Here is a 15,696-nt window from a genome sequence, read left to right as displayed (position 1 = left end):
GGTTCGAATTTTTGGGGTAGGTTCTCGGAGAGATCAGCTGAATACCAAGTCCTGCCCTCAACAAGGTCAAGCCTCGTATTGGACATTTCCGGATATTCAACCCACTCCGAGTGGAGTTATCAATGAGACTCGTAGGCGATTCAAGTCCCCCCTGGTCTCAAGGATAACTCCCACACTTAGGTTTTAACACGACATAATATACCCAACAGTGCATATAAAAATATAACAACCAGGCAGTTAAATATAAATATATTAACATAAACAATTAAATATTTTTAGACAAAAACAAATTTAAAAATAAAAAATAATTACAAACCCTAAAAATGGCAAATTAGCCAAACCCTAAAAATTTGCGACACCTAAACCCTGCCAAAACCTATAGGAGCATAGTATTCACCATTTTAAGTTGTCCCCAGCAGAGTCGTCAGCTGTAGCAACCTGCCCTAAAAATTAAAGATTAGAGTCGCCACCTATTCTGCCAAGGCGAATAGGAAACCTCGCGCGGTTAAGAGATCAGGGTAAGATACTATATTCAGGTCGAGGGAAGGTGTTAGTCACCCTCAACCCTTTCCTATGGTTTGCATTATACGGTTAATATAAAGAAAGGTGACAGAAAGTTAATAGGGTAAATGGAAAAAATTATCAAAGTTAAAGGTTTATGATTAAGGAACATAATCGGGACAAAATGAGATTTATGGGGGAAGGGACTCGCCTTGTTGCCAAGTGCCTACGTACCTCCTTATGGAGGATCAGAGTCTACGTAGTTCGGGGAAGGGTTGTACGCCCTTAGGATTAGAATTTGATTTGATATGGTTTGAAGGCTTTTTGAATGGCCTATCATAGTTTTGAATAAGGATGAAAATCCGTAGTTTAATTTGAAGTGTTTTGAATGTTTTAGATTTGGGAAGTGTTTTAGGATTTGGGCGTACAACCCTGATTTTAGTATGTACTATTAACCGCAATGATCAATAGATTCGATCACCATAGTTAAAAGATTAGTAGTTGTATCATTACCAATTTTAATTGATGGATTCAATTATTACTAATAATGAATGAAAGTATTTTTTAGAAATTTTAATAATTTAATTTGTATCATTACCCCTCGTAATCGATTGATTCGATTAAAAATAATAATGATTTAAAATAAGGAAAATAGGCTAATCATCGCAACCAATATAAATGGTTGAAACCCTTTAGCCAAATAAAAGTATTTATTTAAATTAAATAAGTATTTTAAATAAAATCGATTATTGCCCATCACGATTAATGGATTTAATCGAGACGAATCAATAAATTGGGAATTCAACATTTATAATATATATTAACTTATTTATAAAAATAATTTATTATTATATAATTAAATATTAAAAGGAATTAATTAAAATATATAAATTAAATAAAATATACAAGTTTATTAGAGATTTTGGTTCAATGTGATCATCACTAAGGTACATGGCATAGGGACTAAATTCTGGGCATTAGATTTAAGTTTAGTGATGATTTAGTGGTCCAGATCTGAGGGTATATGGTGGACTACAGAAGTGCAGGTGCATGGGATCATGTGAGAAAGTTCAGAAAAAATATATGCAAAGGGCCAGGGATCGAACCCTGGACCCTTGGGACAAACACACGCGCGCTCACCATCTCAACCAACACACAATTCTGTTTTTTATATGCGTTAATAAAATAATATATGAAACGAAGACCCTGGGCTAACACGCGCGCGAAAATTTAAACCAACCAGTGGCGTAATGCCACGCAATCGTCTTCCCCAACAGAACCTGTAAAACTCTGGATATTTAGCTACGATTTAGCTACAAGCATGTTCGTAGCTTTTTGACCTGGATAATAGCGAATAGCATATACATACGCACAAATATTTCGCGACCTCTCTAATCTCTTTGTCTGAGGCATGCGAACCCAACCATGCATTTGTTTTATCCTAATTTTGGCCCTAGCAAAAAGCCCTAATTTAAAGCTCCTAAAACCCTCAGGCCAAAGGCGGGGTGTACTCTTCAAGAGTGGCATTCATTCGAGTTGCCACACACATAGTATGGATTTCAAATGATTGAAAAATGAGATGGGTTGAATGCCCACCCTCATTCGCACTCTAATCTGCACGCAGCATACGGGAAAATAACCAAGGCAAACTTGCAATAAGCAAGAGATATCCCTTATGCAAAAGCCAGTAAGGGGACTTACAAAAAGTGAATACAAAGAGAGGACTGGTGACGACCAGACTCTATTAGATGATGCCAGTAAACACTGGACTTTGAAAGAGGTATTGTTATTCATGGAACGTAAGAACTACATGGTTCCCTCAGGCCAAAAGGCGGGGTGTAATTCTACAAGAGTGACGATCATTCGAATTGCCACACACAAAGTATGGGTTATCCAAACGATTGATCTCAACAACGGGAAAAAACCATAGAGACAACGATCTTGACGAAGAAAGACTTTTTATCCAATCCACACAGGAGTGAGACTTCTTCTGGGGATATACATTACCTTGTGCCTTTGGGGCACAAACAAACTTGGCTTATGCATGCTTGATTTTTCACGGCGTAATGCTCCATATTCATGGAAATGCTACGCTTTTTTGTAGATGCAATGCGAATGCGATGATTACTATATGCAAGAGAGGATGAATGAACATCGGAGGGAGCCCTCCGTCCTAAGCACTCTGTGGGGACTCTTTTTGCTTTCTTGTTTGTAAGGCCACCAGATGGTTTCTTGGACGACCCCCCAGTGTGTCACTTCTGTAGGGGAGAACTTACACCAGAGAGGCCGCATCGTCATCTTGTTTTGAAGCTTGAAGATTGCACCTCCCCTTTTGAACTTTCACATCTCTGCCGAAGAATAAGGGAATCTAATCAACACTGCGGAGCATTTGATCCTTGGATGAGAGCTCTTCAGAGAAATAAACTCTGGTACTTGAAGGAGTGGGGGCCTTTGGGTTCTTGAAGCGTGGGTACTGGCATCTGACTATGCTGAAGGATCAAAAGGCTCCTGCAAAACAAATCAAGCAAATATGCCCCAGGTATGATGGTTCGACCTCGTCCACCATCCCAAGTACTCAGAATCTTTGAGCAATTCTATCTGTTTTAGATCATGTTCTTTTTGTAGGACTTCGATGTTAGAAATGCAATGCTTACCAAAATAATTGGACGTTTTTGTAAACAAAATGGTAAAAGTAAAATGGTGTAAAAACAAAATTTGAGTGAAATATCTTTTTATTAATGAAGAAATAAATGCCTAACATAGGCGAGTACATCAGGAAGCGGCCTCCTTAAGGAGGTGGGCCGCCAAAAAAGGGAAAACAAACAGCATTTACAAACATGGCAACGTAAGAAAAGATTCCATTGGGTTCCAATCTTGCTATGCCTTGCAGATCTTCCATGTTCCTTCTATTTTGCTTTCAGAAATGGATGAATAAATTTGATCCTTTACCCCTCTGAGTCCTCCAATTGTGGTGACTAACTATGCTCGAGGATCCAATGCACGACGCAGTCATTCGCTTTTTGTCCCTCTTTTGCCTGGACCGCCCTTTCGGGTTTTCAATCCACCAGGACCCCTTTTTGCCTAAGTCGCCCTTTCGGGTTTTCAACTTAGCGGGTGTACTTTATTTCTTTTTCATTCTTTTTCCTGATCTTCCCTTTTCTTTTATTTTTATTTCTGATCAGGTTTATGCGAAGTATTTTTTAACTGCGTCGGCATTCACGGGAAGTGGGAAGTCTTCGCCATCCATAGTTGAGAGGATCATGGCGCCACCTGAGAAGACTTTCTTTACAACATAAGGCCCTTCGTAATTCGGAGTCCACTTTCCCCTAGGATCGTTATGAATAGGCAGGATCTTCTTGAGCACAAGGTCACCAACCTGAAAGTGTCGAGGTCGAATCTTCTTGTCGAAGGCTCTCTTCATCTTCTTTTGATAGGCTTGCCCATGGCATATGGCCGCTAGTCTCTTTTCATCAATGAGGTTCAGTTGATCAAATCTGGTCTGAACCCAATCAGCTTCACTGAGCTTCACATCTGTTAATACCCTTAATGAAGGAATCTCAACCTCAACCGGAAGAATCGCTTCCATGCCATATACTAATGAGAAGGGAGTTGCCCCTGTGGAAGTACGCACCGAGGTACGATAACCATGTAAAGCAAAAGGCAACATCTCATGCCAATCCTTATAAGTGATCACCATCTTTTGCACAATCTTCTTGATATTCTTATTGGCCGCTTCAACTGCGCCATTCATCTTTGGCCTATACGGGGAGGAGTTATGATGCGTGATCTTGAAGTCCTCGCATAGTTCCTTCATCATCTTATTATTGAGGTTGGATCCATTATCAGTGATAATTCTCTCAGGAACCCCATAACGACAAATTATATGGTGCTTGATGAAGCGAGTCACTACTTGCTTGGAGACATTTGCATAAGAAGCAGCTTCAACCCACTTGGTGAAGTAGTCAATGGCAACGAGGATGAAGCGATGTCCGTTAGAGGCGGTGGGCTTAATTTCCCCAATCATATCGATGCCCCACATAGCAAACGGCCAGGGAGATGTCAACACATTCAGAGGAACCGGAGGTACATGAACCCTATCTGCATACACTTGACATTTGTAACACACCACCACATGGTTGAAACAATCGTGTTCTAGGGTCGACCAATAATAACCTGCTCTCAATATTTTTCTAGCCATGGTATGCCCACTTGCATGTGTACCAAAGGATCCTTCATGCACCTCTTGCATGATCTTTGCTGCTTCGTGTCTATCCACGCATCTGAGCAACACAGAATCAAAGTTCCTCTTGTACAACACACCTCCAGCAATGAAGAACTTGGCAGACAGTCTCTTCAAAGTTTTCCTATCTGTAAGGGAAGCACCCTCAGGATATTCTTGGGTCTCCAGAAATTTCTTAATGTCATAAAACCATGGTTTCTCATCAGGAACATTATCAATAACACCACAGAATGCAGGCTCATCCAACCTTTTGATCACGATTGAGGGCGCTTCATTATCCCATTTGACTTTGAACATGGACGCTAAAGTGGCCAAGGCATCAGCCAAATGATTTTCCTCTCGAGGGATATGATCAAAAGTGATCTCATCGAAATATTGAGCCAGTTTCACAACATGTTCTCTATAAGGAATCAAATTGGGGTGGCGTGTTTCCCAATCTCTGTTAATTTGGCTAATCACCAAAGCGGAATCTCCATACACTGCGAGATTTTTAATCCTCAAATCAATGGCGGCCTCAATACCATATATGCAAGCCTCGTATTCAGCCACATTATTAGTACAATCAAAACAAATCCTGGCCGTGAGTGGAATATGAAAACCTGTTGGAGAAGTAAGTACAACCCCAATACCATTACCCAATGCATTAGAGGCACCATCGAACACGAGCGTCCATCGCGCCCCTGGTTCAGGTCCTTCCTCTTGATCTTGACTTTTGGAAGTCTCTGCCACACACATTATATCCTCATCAGGAAACTCGAAGTACATAGACTGGTAATCATCCACAGGTTGATGCGCAAGATAATCAGCAATTACACTACTTTTAATGGCCTTCTGAGTAGTGTATTGTATGTCATATTCTGTCAAGATCATTTGCCAACGGGCAATCCTTCCTGTCAATGCTGGTTTCTCAAATATATATTTGATCGGATCCATCTTTGAAATCAATAAAGTGGTGTGAGTCAACATATACTGTCTCAGTCGGCGAGCAGCCCATGCCAAAGCACAGCAAGTTTTCTCGAGTAGTGAGTATCTTGATTCACAATCGGTAAACTTTTTGCTAAGGTAATAAATCGCGTGCTCTTTTCGACCGGACTCGTCATGCTGACCCAGCACACACCCCATTGAATTCTCGAGGACCGTCAGGTACATAATCAAAGGTCTACCTTCCACTGGAGGCATGAGAATTGGAGGCTCTTGCAAATACTCTTTAACCTTATCAAATGCCTTTTGACAATTGTCATCCCACTTTATTGCCTGATTCTTTCTCAATAGCTTGAAGATAGGTTCACACGTGGCGGTAAGGTGTGAGATGAACCTTGCAATATAATTCAACCTTCCCAAGAAACCACGAACCTGTTTCTCAGTTCTCGGCTCAGGCATCTCTTGTATAGCTTTTACCTTGGCGGGATCGACCTCAATACCCCTTTCACTTACGATGAAACCAAGCAACTTTCCTGATCTCACTCCGAAAGTGCATTTATTGGGATTCAACCTTAACCTGAATTTTCTTAACCTTTCAAACAATTTCTTCAGGTGGACAAGGTGTTCCTCTTCAGTATGGGACTTTGCAATCATGTCGTCCACATAGACCTCGATCTCTTTATGAATCATGTCGTGAAACAAAGTCACCATAGCTCTTTGATATGTTGCCCCAGCATTCTTCAACCCAAACGGCATGACCTTGTAACAAAAGGTGCCCCAAGGCGTAATGAATGTTGTCTTTTCCATGTCCTCGGGTGCCATCTTTATTTGATTGTAACCTGAAAAACCATCCATGAAGGAGAAAACCGAGAACTGAGCAGTGTTATCTACCAATACATCGATGTGAGGAAGCGGGAAATCATCCTTTGGGCTTGCTCTATTCAGATCTCGATAGTCGACACACATTCGTACCTTCCCATCTTTCTTAGGTACAGGTACAATATTGGCGACCCATGGCGGATAAACTGTTACAGCAAGAAAACCTGCATCAAACTGTTTCTGAACCTCTTCCTGGATTTTCTTGGACATGTCAGGACGTGTTCTCCTGAGTTTCTGTTTGACCGGTGGAGAGTTTTCTTTAAGAGGTAACCTGTGCACAACAATATCAGTATCTAATCCAGGCATATCTTCATAAGACCAGGCGAAGATATCAGAATACTCTTTCAACATTCCAATCAACTTTTCTTTCACATCCTCATTCAAAGACGCCCCTATTTTAACCTCCCTTCTCATCTCTTCGGTGCCAAGATTCACCGTCTCAATAGGCTCTTGATGTGGCTCGATCACTTTCTCTTCTTGTTTCAACAATCTGGCCAACTCATCAGGGAGTTCACAATCTTCTTCATCCCCTTCTTCAGCGGTATAGATAGGATTGTTGAAGTCATAACGAGGCATAGCAAGATCGTTATCAACAGAATCTGGAGGAGCGATGGATCTGCATGAATTATGATTTATGCTTTATTTTAGAATGGAGGGATGATTATGAGTGAGAAACGTTGCCATTTTTTATTATTATTTTTTTTAATTTAAAACAAATATAAAAGTAAAAAAAAAAGATGAAAGACAGGGAGCAAAATATTTGAATGCAAAAACGTCCTTTTATTAATGGTTTTAACATTGAAAAACAACAAATGATGCCCTACATGTGTTCACTGTGTCTTGGGCAGAACACAGGAATTATTGTATGATAAACAAAACAAACAGTATTACTTTTGATCAGGAGCAGTTGAGATGATGTCTTCAGATGACCAGTTGAGAAGCTTCTGTCCCGGGACACACGGCTTGATCCATTCTTCAATGTCATAATCGCTGTCCATATCATCATCAGCAGCACAAATATGATCCTTGACGATGCCAGCACTAGAGAACTTGATCGGAACGAAGGTTCCGGGCTTCTTGGAGGCCTCATTAGATGAACTCTGACCCAGCTGATACCCAATCCCACATTTATCCTGTTTGATTGGTAGATCCAAGACTCGGCCCCATCCTTCAGGATGACCAGATTCAACCACAGCTTTAGCTTCCTTTAGTGAAGACATGGGAGCCTCCAACTTCTTATTGTCAACATAAGGGATCTTGACAGTCTGGACAGCCTCAAAGGCTTGGCAAGGCGTCTCGTGGACCTCTCCTTCCACATCAATATACTTGAAGGACGCAAGATGGTTTACCACGTGTTCTTCCTTCCCACATATTGTGACTATCTTTCCTTGAGTCGCGAATTTGAGTTTCTGATGCAATATGGAAGTCACGGCCCCAACAGCATGGATCCATGGACGTCCCAGGAGACAACTGTAAGACGGGTGGATATCTATCATAAAGAAGGTAATAGTGAAGAGCTGAGGGCCTATCATTATCGGCAAGTCAACCTCCCTAAATACTGATCTTTTGGACCCATCAAAGGCTCTCACTGTCAATTCACTCGGCCTTATCTTGACACCAGAATAATCTAGCCTCATCAAAGACGACTTCGGTAATACATTCATAGAAGATCCATTATCCACGAGAACACGAGATAACATAGTCCCTTTACATTCCACTGATATATGCAAAGCTCTATTGTGGTTTCTGCCCTCAGGAGGCAGATCAGCGTCAGTGAATCCCAATCCATTACCAGCATTGATGTTTGACACCACTCCTTCAAGTTGATTCACTGAGATTTCTGGGGGGACAAAGGCAGTACTTAGAAGTCTCAATAAAGCATTTCGATGTGTCTCTGAACACAAGAGCAACTGCAAAATCGAAATCTTTGATTGAGTTTGACTCAGCTGGTCAACCACTTTATACTCACTTTTCTTGATGATCTTTAGGAACTCTTCCATCTCTTTGGCCACAGTATCTTCAGAATTAGAGCTTTGCCCCTGGTCCACTGTATCCTCTACCACTCTTTTCCCTTTTGCTTGAGCTAGAGCTTCTGCATTGTCATCACGAGTATTATGGGGAGGATTAAAAATACGACCACTTCTCGTCATTCTTCCAATGCCCACAACATTATCAACATCTTCTTTCTCAACCGGCGCTTTAACCTCATACTTGGCCCCTTGGTAGAAAACTTCTCCTCCATAATTCCATGGGATTGCTTTTTCACTGTTATATGGGACGGGACCAGGAAGTGTAATAACCAAAGGAGGTGCTCTGGCAGGAATTGGAATCTTGGCAGGAGTATACGGGATAGATGCCACATTAACTGCGTTTTCAACCATTTCAGGACGTCGCACACGCTCAAACTGTAGATACCCACTATCCATCAACTGTTGAATCCCTTCTTTCACCTTATCACAAACTGAGGAAGTGACCAAGCAATTAGTACAGAATTTTCCACAACCAGCGTATAGACTCATCCTCAACAATTCCTTCTTCAATAATGGCAACAATGAACCCAATTCGATCACATCTTTAACCAGGTGAGTATCTTCAACAACCTCGATAGCATTTGCCGCATGGGTTCCATGGGGAGGCATAGGATTCTGAACAACATTAGGTCCTTGAGTAGGAGTAAACTCGATGGCTTTAGAGTCGAGAAGATCCTGGACTTTATGCTTCAATGCTTTACAGTTTTCAATATTGTGTCCAGGTGACCCAGAGTGGAACTCACATCTTGCATTGGCATCCCAATTGGCAGGCAACTTAGCAGGAGTGGCCAAAGTCCTCAATTGGACCAAGTTCAAATCGAGGAGATATGGCAATACTTGTGCGTATGTCATTGGGATCGGATCAAAAACTCTTTCTGGCAATTTCGGCCGTTGCTGATACTGACGCGGCTGATACCCTTGTTGTTGATGCTGGAAGGGAACATTTGGGATAGTCACAGCGGCTACTTGTTGATGAGCCTGGCTTTTGCCTTTACCATAGTAAGCAGCACTCGTTTCACCTTCTCTTTTCTTAGCAAACCCATTATATGGCTTCTTTCCACCAGCCCCAGAGGAGGAACTAGCAGCACTTGGATTCTGTATTCTACCAGCCTTAATTCCACTTTCAATTCGCTCACCAATCATAACAAACTCGGCAAAACTTGAGGATGCAGAGCAGGCGGAGTAGTATTGACCCTCCAGAGTGTTGGTGAACAGGTCCATCATTTCTCTTTCCAACATAGGTGGCTGGACTCTAGCCGCCAACTCGCGCCATTTCTGTGCATATTCTTTGAAGGACTCATTAGCTTTCTGGGATAGATTCTGTAACTGAGTGCGATTTGGTGCCATGTCAACATTATACTGATACTGCTTTATGAAGGCCTCAACTAGGTCCCTCCAACTTCGGATGTGAGTTCTCTCCAACCTCATATACCATTCCAAGGATGCCCCAGTCAGGCTATCTTGGAAAAAGTGCATCAACAGTCCTTCGTCCTCAGAGTATACATGCATTTTGCGATAGTAAGCTCGGACATGTGTCTTAGGGCAAGTGTTCCCCTTGTATTTCTCAAAATCAGGTACTTTGAATTTCGGTGGCACACGGACGCCAGGAACCAAACCCAAATCACTGATATCCATACCAAGTCCTTGGCCTTCCATGGCCCTCATCCTTTCTTCCAGACCTCTAAACATCCTTCCAGCATCATGTGGAAATCCCCATTCACTTTCAGGAAACAAGTCCTCATGTCGGTCCTCTTCCAACACGGGGATAGCAGCAACCCTTCTGATTTGTTGTGTGGTTTGTCCTTCAGGAGTAGGCTGGGGAGGCCCACGAGGATTACTTTGATTAGCAGCAGGAGGAATTACACCAGGTCCTCCGATCACAGGCTCACCATTGACACGAATATCAGCAGGATTTCTTTGCGGGGGGTCCGCAACAACCTGAGCAACTGTGTCCATCCTGATTCTAAGCTCTTCTTGGCGATCAGCCATGTTTTGCATGACTTCCATGAACTGAGCCATCTGAGCGGTGACCTGAGTTCTCATTTGGATAAGATCATCCCTTAACTGATCCATTTGCAGTGAATGATTAGCCCTTGTGTAGTAGCGATGTGCAGGTGGAGGTGCAATTGTTGTGGATGAAAACCTGGTCAGTTAAGCAAGAAAACCATCTGGTGTACATGTCATGTGTATGAATGCATGAGATGCATGTGTGCATGGATATGTCATGTTCTATTATTTTTAGGAAACTTTAGCTTTGTCTCAAACCAACAACACAAAATAATAGCATGAACTGAGATACCACCAAGATGAATAAGAAAACTCCATTAGATTTATAACCAAGTTTTTGACATAATCAGAATCACAAATCAATCCGCTCTCATGAGCCAACAAAGCAAATAAATGGAACTAAGAACCCCATCCAACAAGTCTGGTGGTGGTCCAAATAACAAAGTCATCACTAAGCGGGATCCCCCATGTCTACATGACGGAGGGGACTCTCTCCAATGTTCTTATCACTCCAGGTCTTCATTTCTTCAAAGAGCTTCTTGGTCTCAACACGGGTTGGCCTCTTAATGATCTCTTGAATCAGCAGGTCTTTTCTGAAATGCATTGTCTCCATGTGGCGATTCTTCACCTCCCAATACCTGGCTTCTTCTTGAGCTTGGGCATTACTCTGGTCTTTTTCTCTTATCTGACCCTTCAGCTTTCGGATCTCTTCATAACACTTCTCTATGGTATTCTGGCGATCCAACAAGAGTTTGTCTGCTTTCTTGCGACGAGATTTCTCTGAATTGGCATTTTCAGTCTGAATCTGGAGTCTTTTAGTCAAATCTGCCAACTGAGCCTCGTAATGTTCTTTCAGTTTCTTCTCTTGAGTTTCAGTAAATTTAGGGTCTATAGTCACCCTTGGCCTTTTCTGAGAAGTACTTCCTCTAGCATACAATTCTTCAAGCTCTATTTCTCTCATTTTCAACTTATGAAGAGCAGAAAGCTTCTCTTGCCTATCAGTATTCATCTTAACTTGCATTGTTTCCATTTGTTCAGTCAATTTCCGATTCTGCTCAACAGTTTGATTATAACGAGGCATGGAGACAATGTTGGGTTGTTCACCAGCAGGGGGGTACAAAGGATCCTTAGGAGGGAAAGGCATCCCTTGGGTATTGGCCACAGTCTTGACCCATTCAGTATAGTCTCCATAAGTTGCATTGTCTCTCTGTCCAAAATGCTTCTTATCTCTCCAACAAATACTCCTCCAAGCCTGCACAGCTTCTGCCATTTGTCCAATGTTGGTGGCCGCATGATAGAAAATGTTCTCAGCAATCTCAGTTTGCTCAGGAGGATTGATAAAAGCATATCCATAAGTTCTCCTAGCCAAGACGGGATTATAATTGATCCCACCTCTGATACCCATGAGAGGTACATTGTTGAACTTCCCACAACTCATAACAACTTCCATGTTATCTAAAGATCTATTATACCAGACAATGTCCTTGGCCCTAAGCCCCATAATCCTTTCAGCCCATTTAGATGTGTGCCTACTATCAACGAAAGCTCCACGCTCAGGCAAATGTGATCTGAACCAACAGTATAGCAACGGAGCACAACATCTGACCAAACCTCTCTTCTGACTATTCCTGTGATGAATGGAGTGATAAACATCCCCCAGAAGTGTAGGAACAGGATTCTACAGAATGAATATGTGAATGGCATTCATATCCACAAAGTCGGGCACGTTTGAAAACATCACGATACCATAGATACTTAGAGCCAAGATAGCCCTAAAAGTGTCCCATTCTTTCGCTTCAGCGGCCTCACAACCCCTTTTAACCAAAAACTCCATGCGAAAACCCTGAAAACCTCCTTTCTTGGAGAGACTTGCATCGACAACTGACTTGCTCAAATAAAGAGCCTTGGATATTTCGATGGAAGTGGGAGCCTCCATGGTGCCATAGTACGGAACTTCTCCCTTCTTGATCAGAATACCGAGGAAAAGAGAATATTCCTCCAATGTGGGAACCAAAAGATAGTCGGGGAACGTGAAGCAACGGAGGGAAGGATTATAGAACTGAAGCAAGGTATGAACTCCCTCTTGCTCGTACTTGGTGAACGGCATCTTGAGAAGACTCAGAATATACCCATATTTCTCGCGGAACTTGGTTGATTCATCCGGCGTGATCTTTTTTGCTAAACATTCAAGAGAATCCAGATTCGGATTTGGAAACGTATAGGAAATGTTGCGACTACCAGTCTTCAATGGTGGAGCCATGTGTTGGTCGGAGACAAAGCCAAATTTTCCTGAAAATAAATGAACATGCATGTCAAATGATATGGTGGAATGCGTTTCATTGGGAGAATCCTAAAGTCTTTTCATTATTTCTTTTCTTTTTCTTTTCTCTTTTCTTTTTTTTTTTTTGCACAAAGTGTACATTTTGTCACTATTTTTGGAAACAGACTTTAGGATTCTCCATTAATGAAGTGAGGTGGATGCAATAGCGTGACGTGTCATGTGTGTGATGTGGTGAGAGATTGAATGTCCCTCGCAGCTCTGTATATCTGGGTAACACTTGATGTAACAGGTTCAAAGTTCCGGCTTCAGATTGCAAAATGGAAATCAGGGTATGATGAAGGCTAGTATCCTGTCCCACCCCAAACTCACGGGTATGAATTCTAGACACGGACAGGTGGTCCCTAATGGTCACTAGGGTCTACAGTTCCCATGGGGTACAAAGTGTTTGAGGCAGCAAGCGTGCCAGACACAGTGTTCCATGAAAGAACCTCGCCCAGTTGTGGTACCCCATGTCAAACTCATCCATAGCAAGCGCTACGGGAGTTAAGATGAGCATCCACGCTAATCCTATGTGTCATTGGCCTGGGTAGTGGGCCTTTTACCTCACAAAAACCCCCCACCTGCAAAACAAAGCAGAGAAATATGTGGCCCCCACGGGGACCCATAATATAGTCCAGATGCATGATGTGCAAGCAGAAATAAACATGATATGCAAGCAGAAAATAAACATGCAAAAATATATACAAGATATAGACATAAAAACAAGTAAACACCCAATAAAATAAAACAAACAAAAGCTAGGATCGACTCGCCAAGAATGGACCAGCACAGGTCTATCACCTCCCCAGCAGAGTCGCCAGCTGTCGCTACCACGAAAAATGGAATCAGAGTCGCCACTAATATATTTATCCCATAAGGGAAAGGAATACCAGGAAACCTAACTCAGAACAAGAACAAGGTCTTTCGACCAGAGAACAGGGCACGGGAGTCGGTTACGCAAGGGGAAGGTGCTAGCACCCCTCACGCCCATCGTACTCGATGGTATCCACCTATGTTTGTTTCTATCTAAAGGGTGTATCTATGTCTAAAACTAAATGCGAATGAATGCAAAAGAAATACGGGGAAAAGAAGGAATTATTTACAAGTGTGCTCGCTTAGGCCCCGCGACCCAATGCCTACGTATCCCTTACAAGGAATCAGAGCGACCGTAGTTCGGCTCCATATTTTCTATGTTTTGGTGTTTTTTAGGTGAACAGAGGTTAAAGTCGAACTCCACGATGCTCGACCTTTGGAGACTTATACGCCTAATTATGGAATGGATTCAACATGTTCTTAAGAATGCCACGAGGGCGAGAGATAGAAGAGAGTTTGAGCGTTTCGAGGAAATCCCTTAAGCAAGGGAAACTCGAGTTACTCTTTGGTTTGTGTTTTTTAGAAGTTGGGAACTTACGCCTGAATGGGACCCTTAAGCAAGGGAGATCCAAGCACTCGAACATTCCCTTAAGCAAGGGACGTTCAAGCTTCCATTCCCTTTTTAAGAATTTTCACTTTGATTATTAATGTTTTAAGTATTTTCTTTGTATTTTTTAAAAGGGATTTTATTTAACCATTTATTAGTGTCTTAAAGTTGAAAAAGAAAAAAGAATGAAAATGGGGGGACTAGCCTAATTTCTAAACCTAGAGTTATTCTAATTCTTATCTAAACTAAATCCAAAGGAGATTAACTAAAAAAAGAGTCGTTTTAACAACTAAGGGCATTTTCGGTATTTCTCAAAATATTGAAAAATATTCACAAAAAGGAAGAAAATAAAATCTAGACTAACCATGAAATATTCACAATCAATACTATTTTTTATTCATTTTAAGACTATTTTTAAGAATTGAAACTAAAAAACTATGTATTTATTACTTAATAACCAACCAAAATTCAAAGAAATTCTACTATTAAAATTCTAATCAAAACAATTAATCCTAAAAATTCTAATTGGTAAGAAAATATTTTGTCATTTTTTATTTAGGCGAAATCAGTTAACAAGCAATAAAAGTAATTAAAAGAACTATTTTGTTTTTCTTTTTATTTATCACCAGCAGGGGGTGAATTAGCAAACTAAATGAATTGGGAACTGGTTAATAGACGCATTGGGCCTGAAACTGGGGGGTGTAAAAAGCGCCATGGCTAGGCCCAAATGCTTAAACATGAGACTGCATTAGTGGAAGGGGTGTACAAACAGAAACAGATTCGGGCCCCAAATGATCTTAAAGCAAAACATGGCCCAACGTCCCTTTTTATTAATCACTTCATTTTATTTATTTTATGATCAGCATTCATATCATCACCTTATTATCATGCGGACTGACTAAAGCGTGACATGCCAAAGAAATAGACAAAAATCAATTGGTCACCAATGGTTTAAGTCACAAAATAACAAAGAAAAGATTTCCAGCCAATCAACACATGCCAACTCACTCGTTCCAATCATGATAATAAAACAAAAACTCAAAAAAAAGGGAAACCATCCAACACATGCGCGACACCTCAGCAAACGTGGGGAGGGATTATGAACAAACAGAGACGCCGGAGCTAGGGCTCCGGTCGTCTTCCACGGTCGGTCTCACGGCGGCGCCACCACCTCTTTTCCAGAAATAAAGAACCATACTACCGCTCCACTCGGATTTCCTCACTGATTCTAGATCTACCATTTGTTTCCTCTAACTCTTTCACTAACGCACAAACCGAATCATACTTCCGTGATCTTGACATGAACAAACTTCACTAACACATCAATCCATTCCTAAGCATTTACAGTAAATGAACACAAAGCTTAAACACTTAAACA

The 15,696-nt window shown here is 41.5% G+C and overlaps 2 protein-coding genes across 2 annotated transcripts; both read right to left on the bottom strand.

Annotated features, from left to right (window-relative positions):
• Positions 1–7,428: 7,428 nt before the first annotated feature.
• Positions 7,429–10,644, bottom strand: LOC131637451 (uncharacterized). The gene has a single exon (XM_058908035.1). It carries the CDS (start codon positions 10,642–10,644, stop codon positions 7,429–7,431), a length of 3,216 nt encoding a protein of 1,071 aa, XP_058764018.1.
• Positions 10,645–11,029: 385 nt separating this feature from the next.
• LOC131637450 (uncharacterized) lies at positions 11,030–12,838 on the bottom strand. Its single transcript, XM_058908033.1, has 3 exons — positions 12,261–12,838; positions 11,683–12,146; positions 11,030–11,526 (listed from the first exon to the last, which is right to left on the bottom strand). The coding sequence occupies exons 1-3, from the start codon at positions 12,836–12,838 to the stop codon at positions 11,030–11,032; spliced, it is 1,539 nt and encodes a 512-aa protein (XP_058764016.1).
• Positions 12,839–15,696: the final 2,858 nt, after the last annotated feature.

The sequence above is a fragment of the Vicia villosa genome, unplaced genomic scaffold (assembly GCF_029867415.1).
Source record: "Vicia villosa cultivar HV-30 ecotype Madison, WI unplaced genomic scaffold, Vvil1.0 ctg.002000F_1_1, whole genome shotgun sequence".
NCBI lineage: Eukaryota > Viridiplantae > Streptophyta > Magnoliopsida > Fabales > Fabaceae > Vicia > Vicia villosa.
The sequence above is the reverse complement of the archived record's forward strand: the minus strand, read 5'-3'. Positions and strand labels throughout refer to the sequence as shown.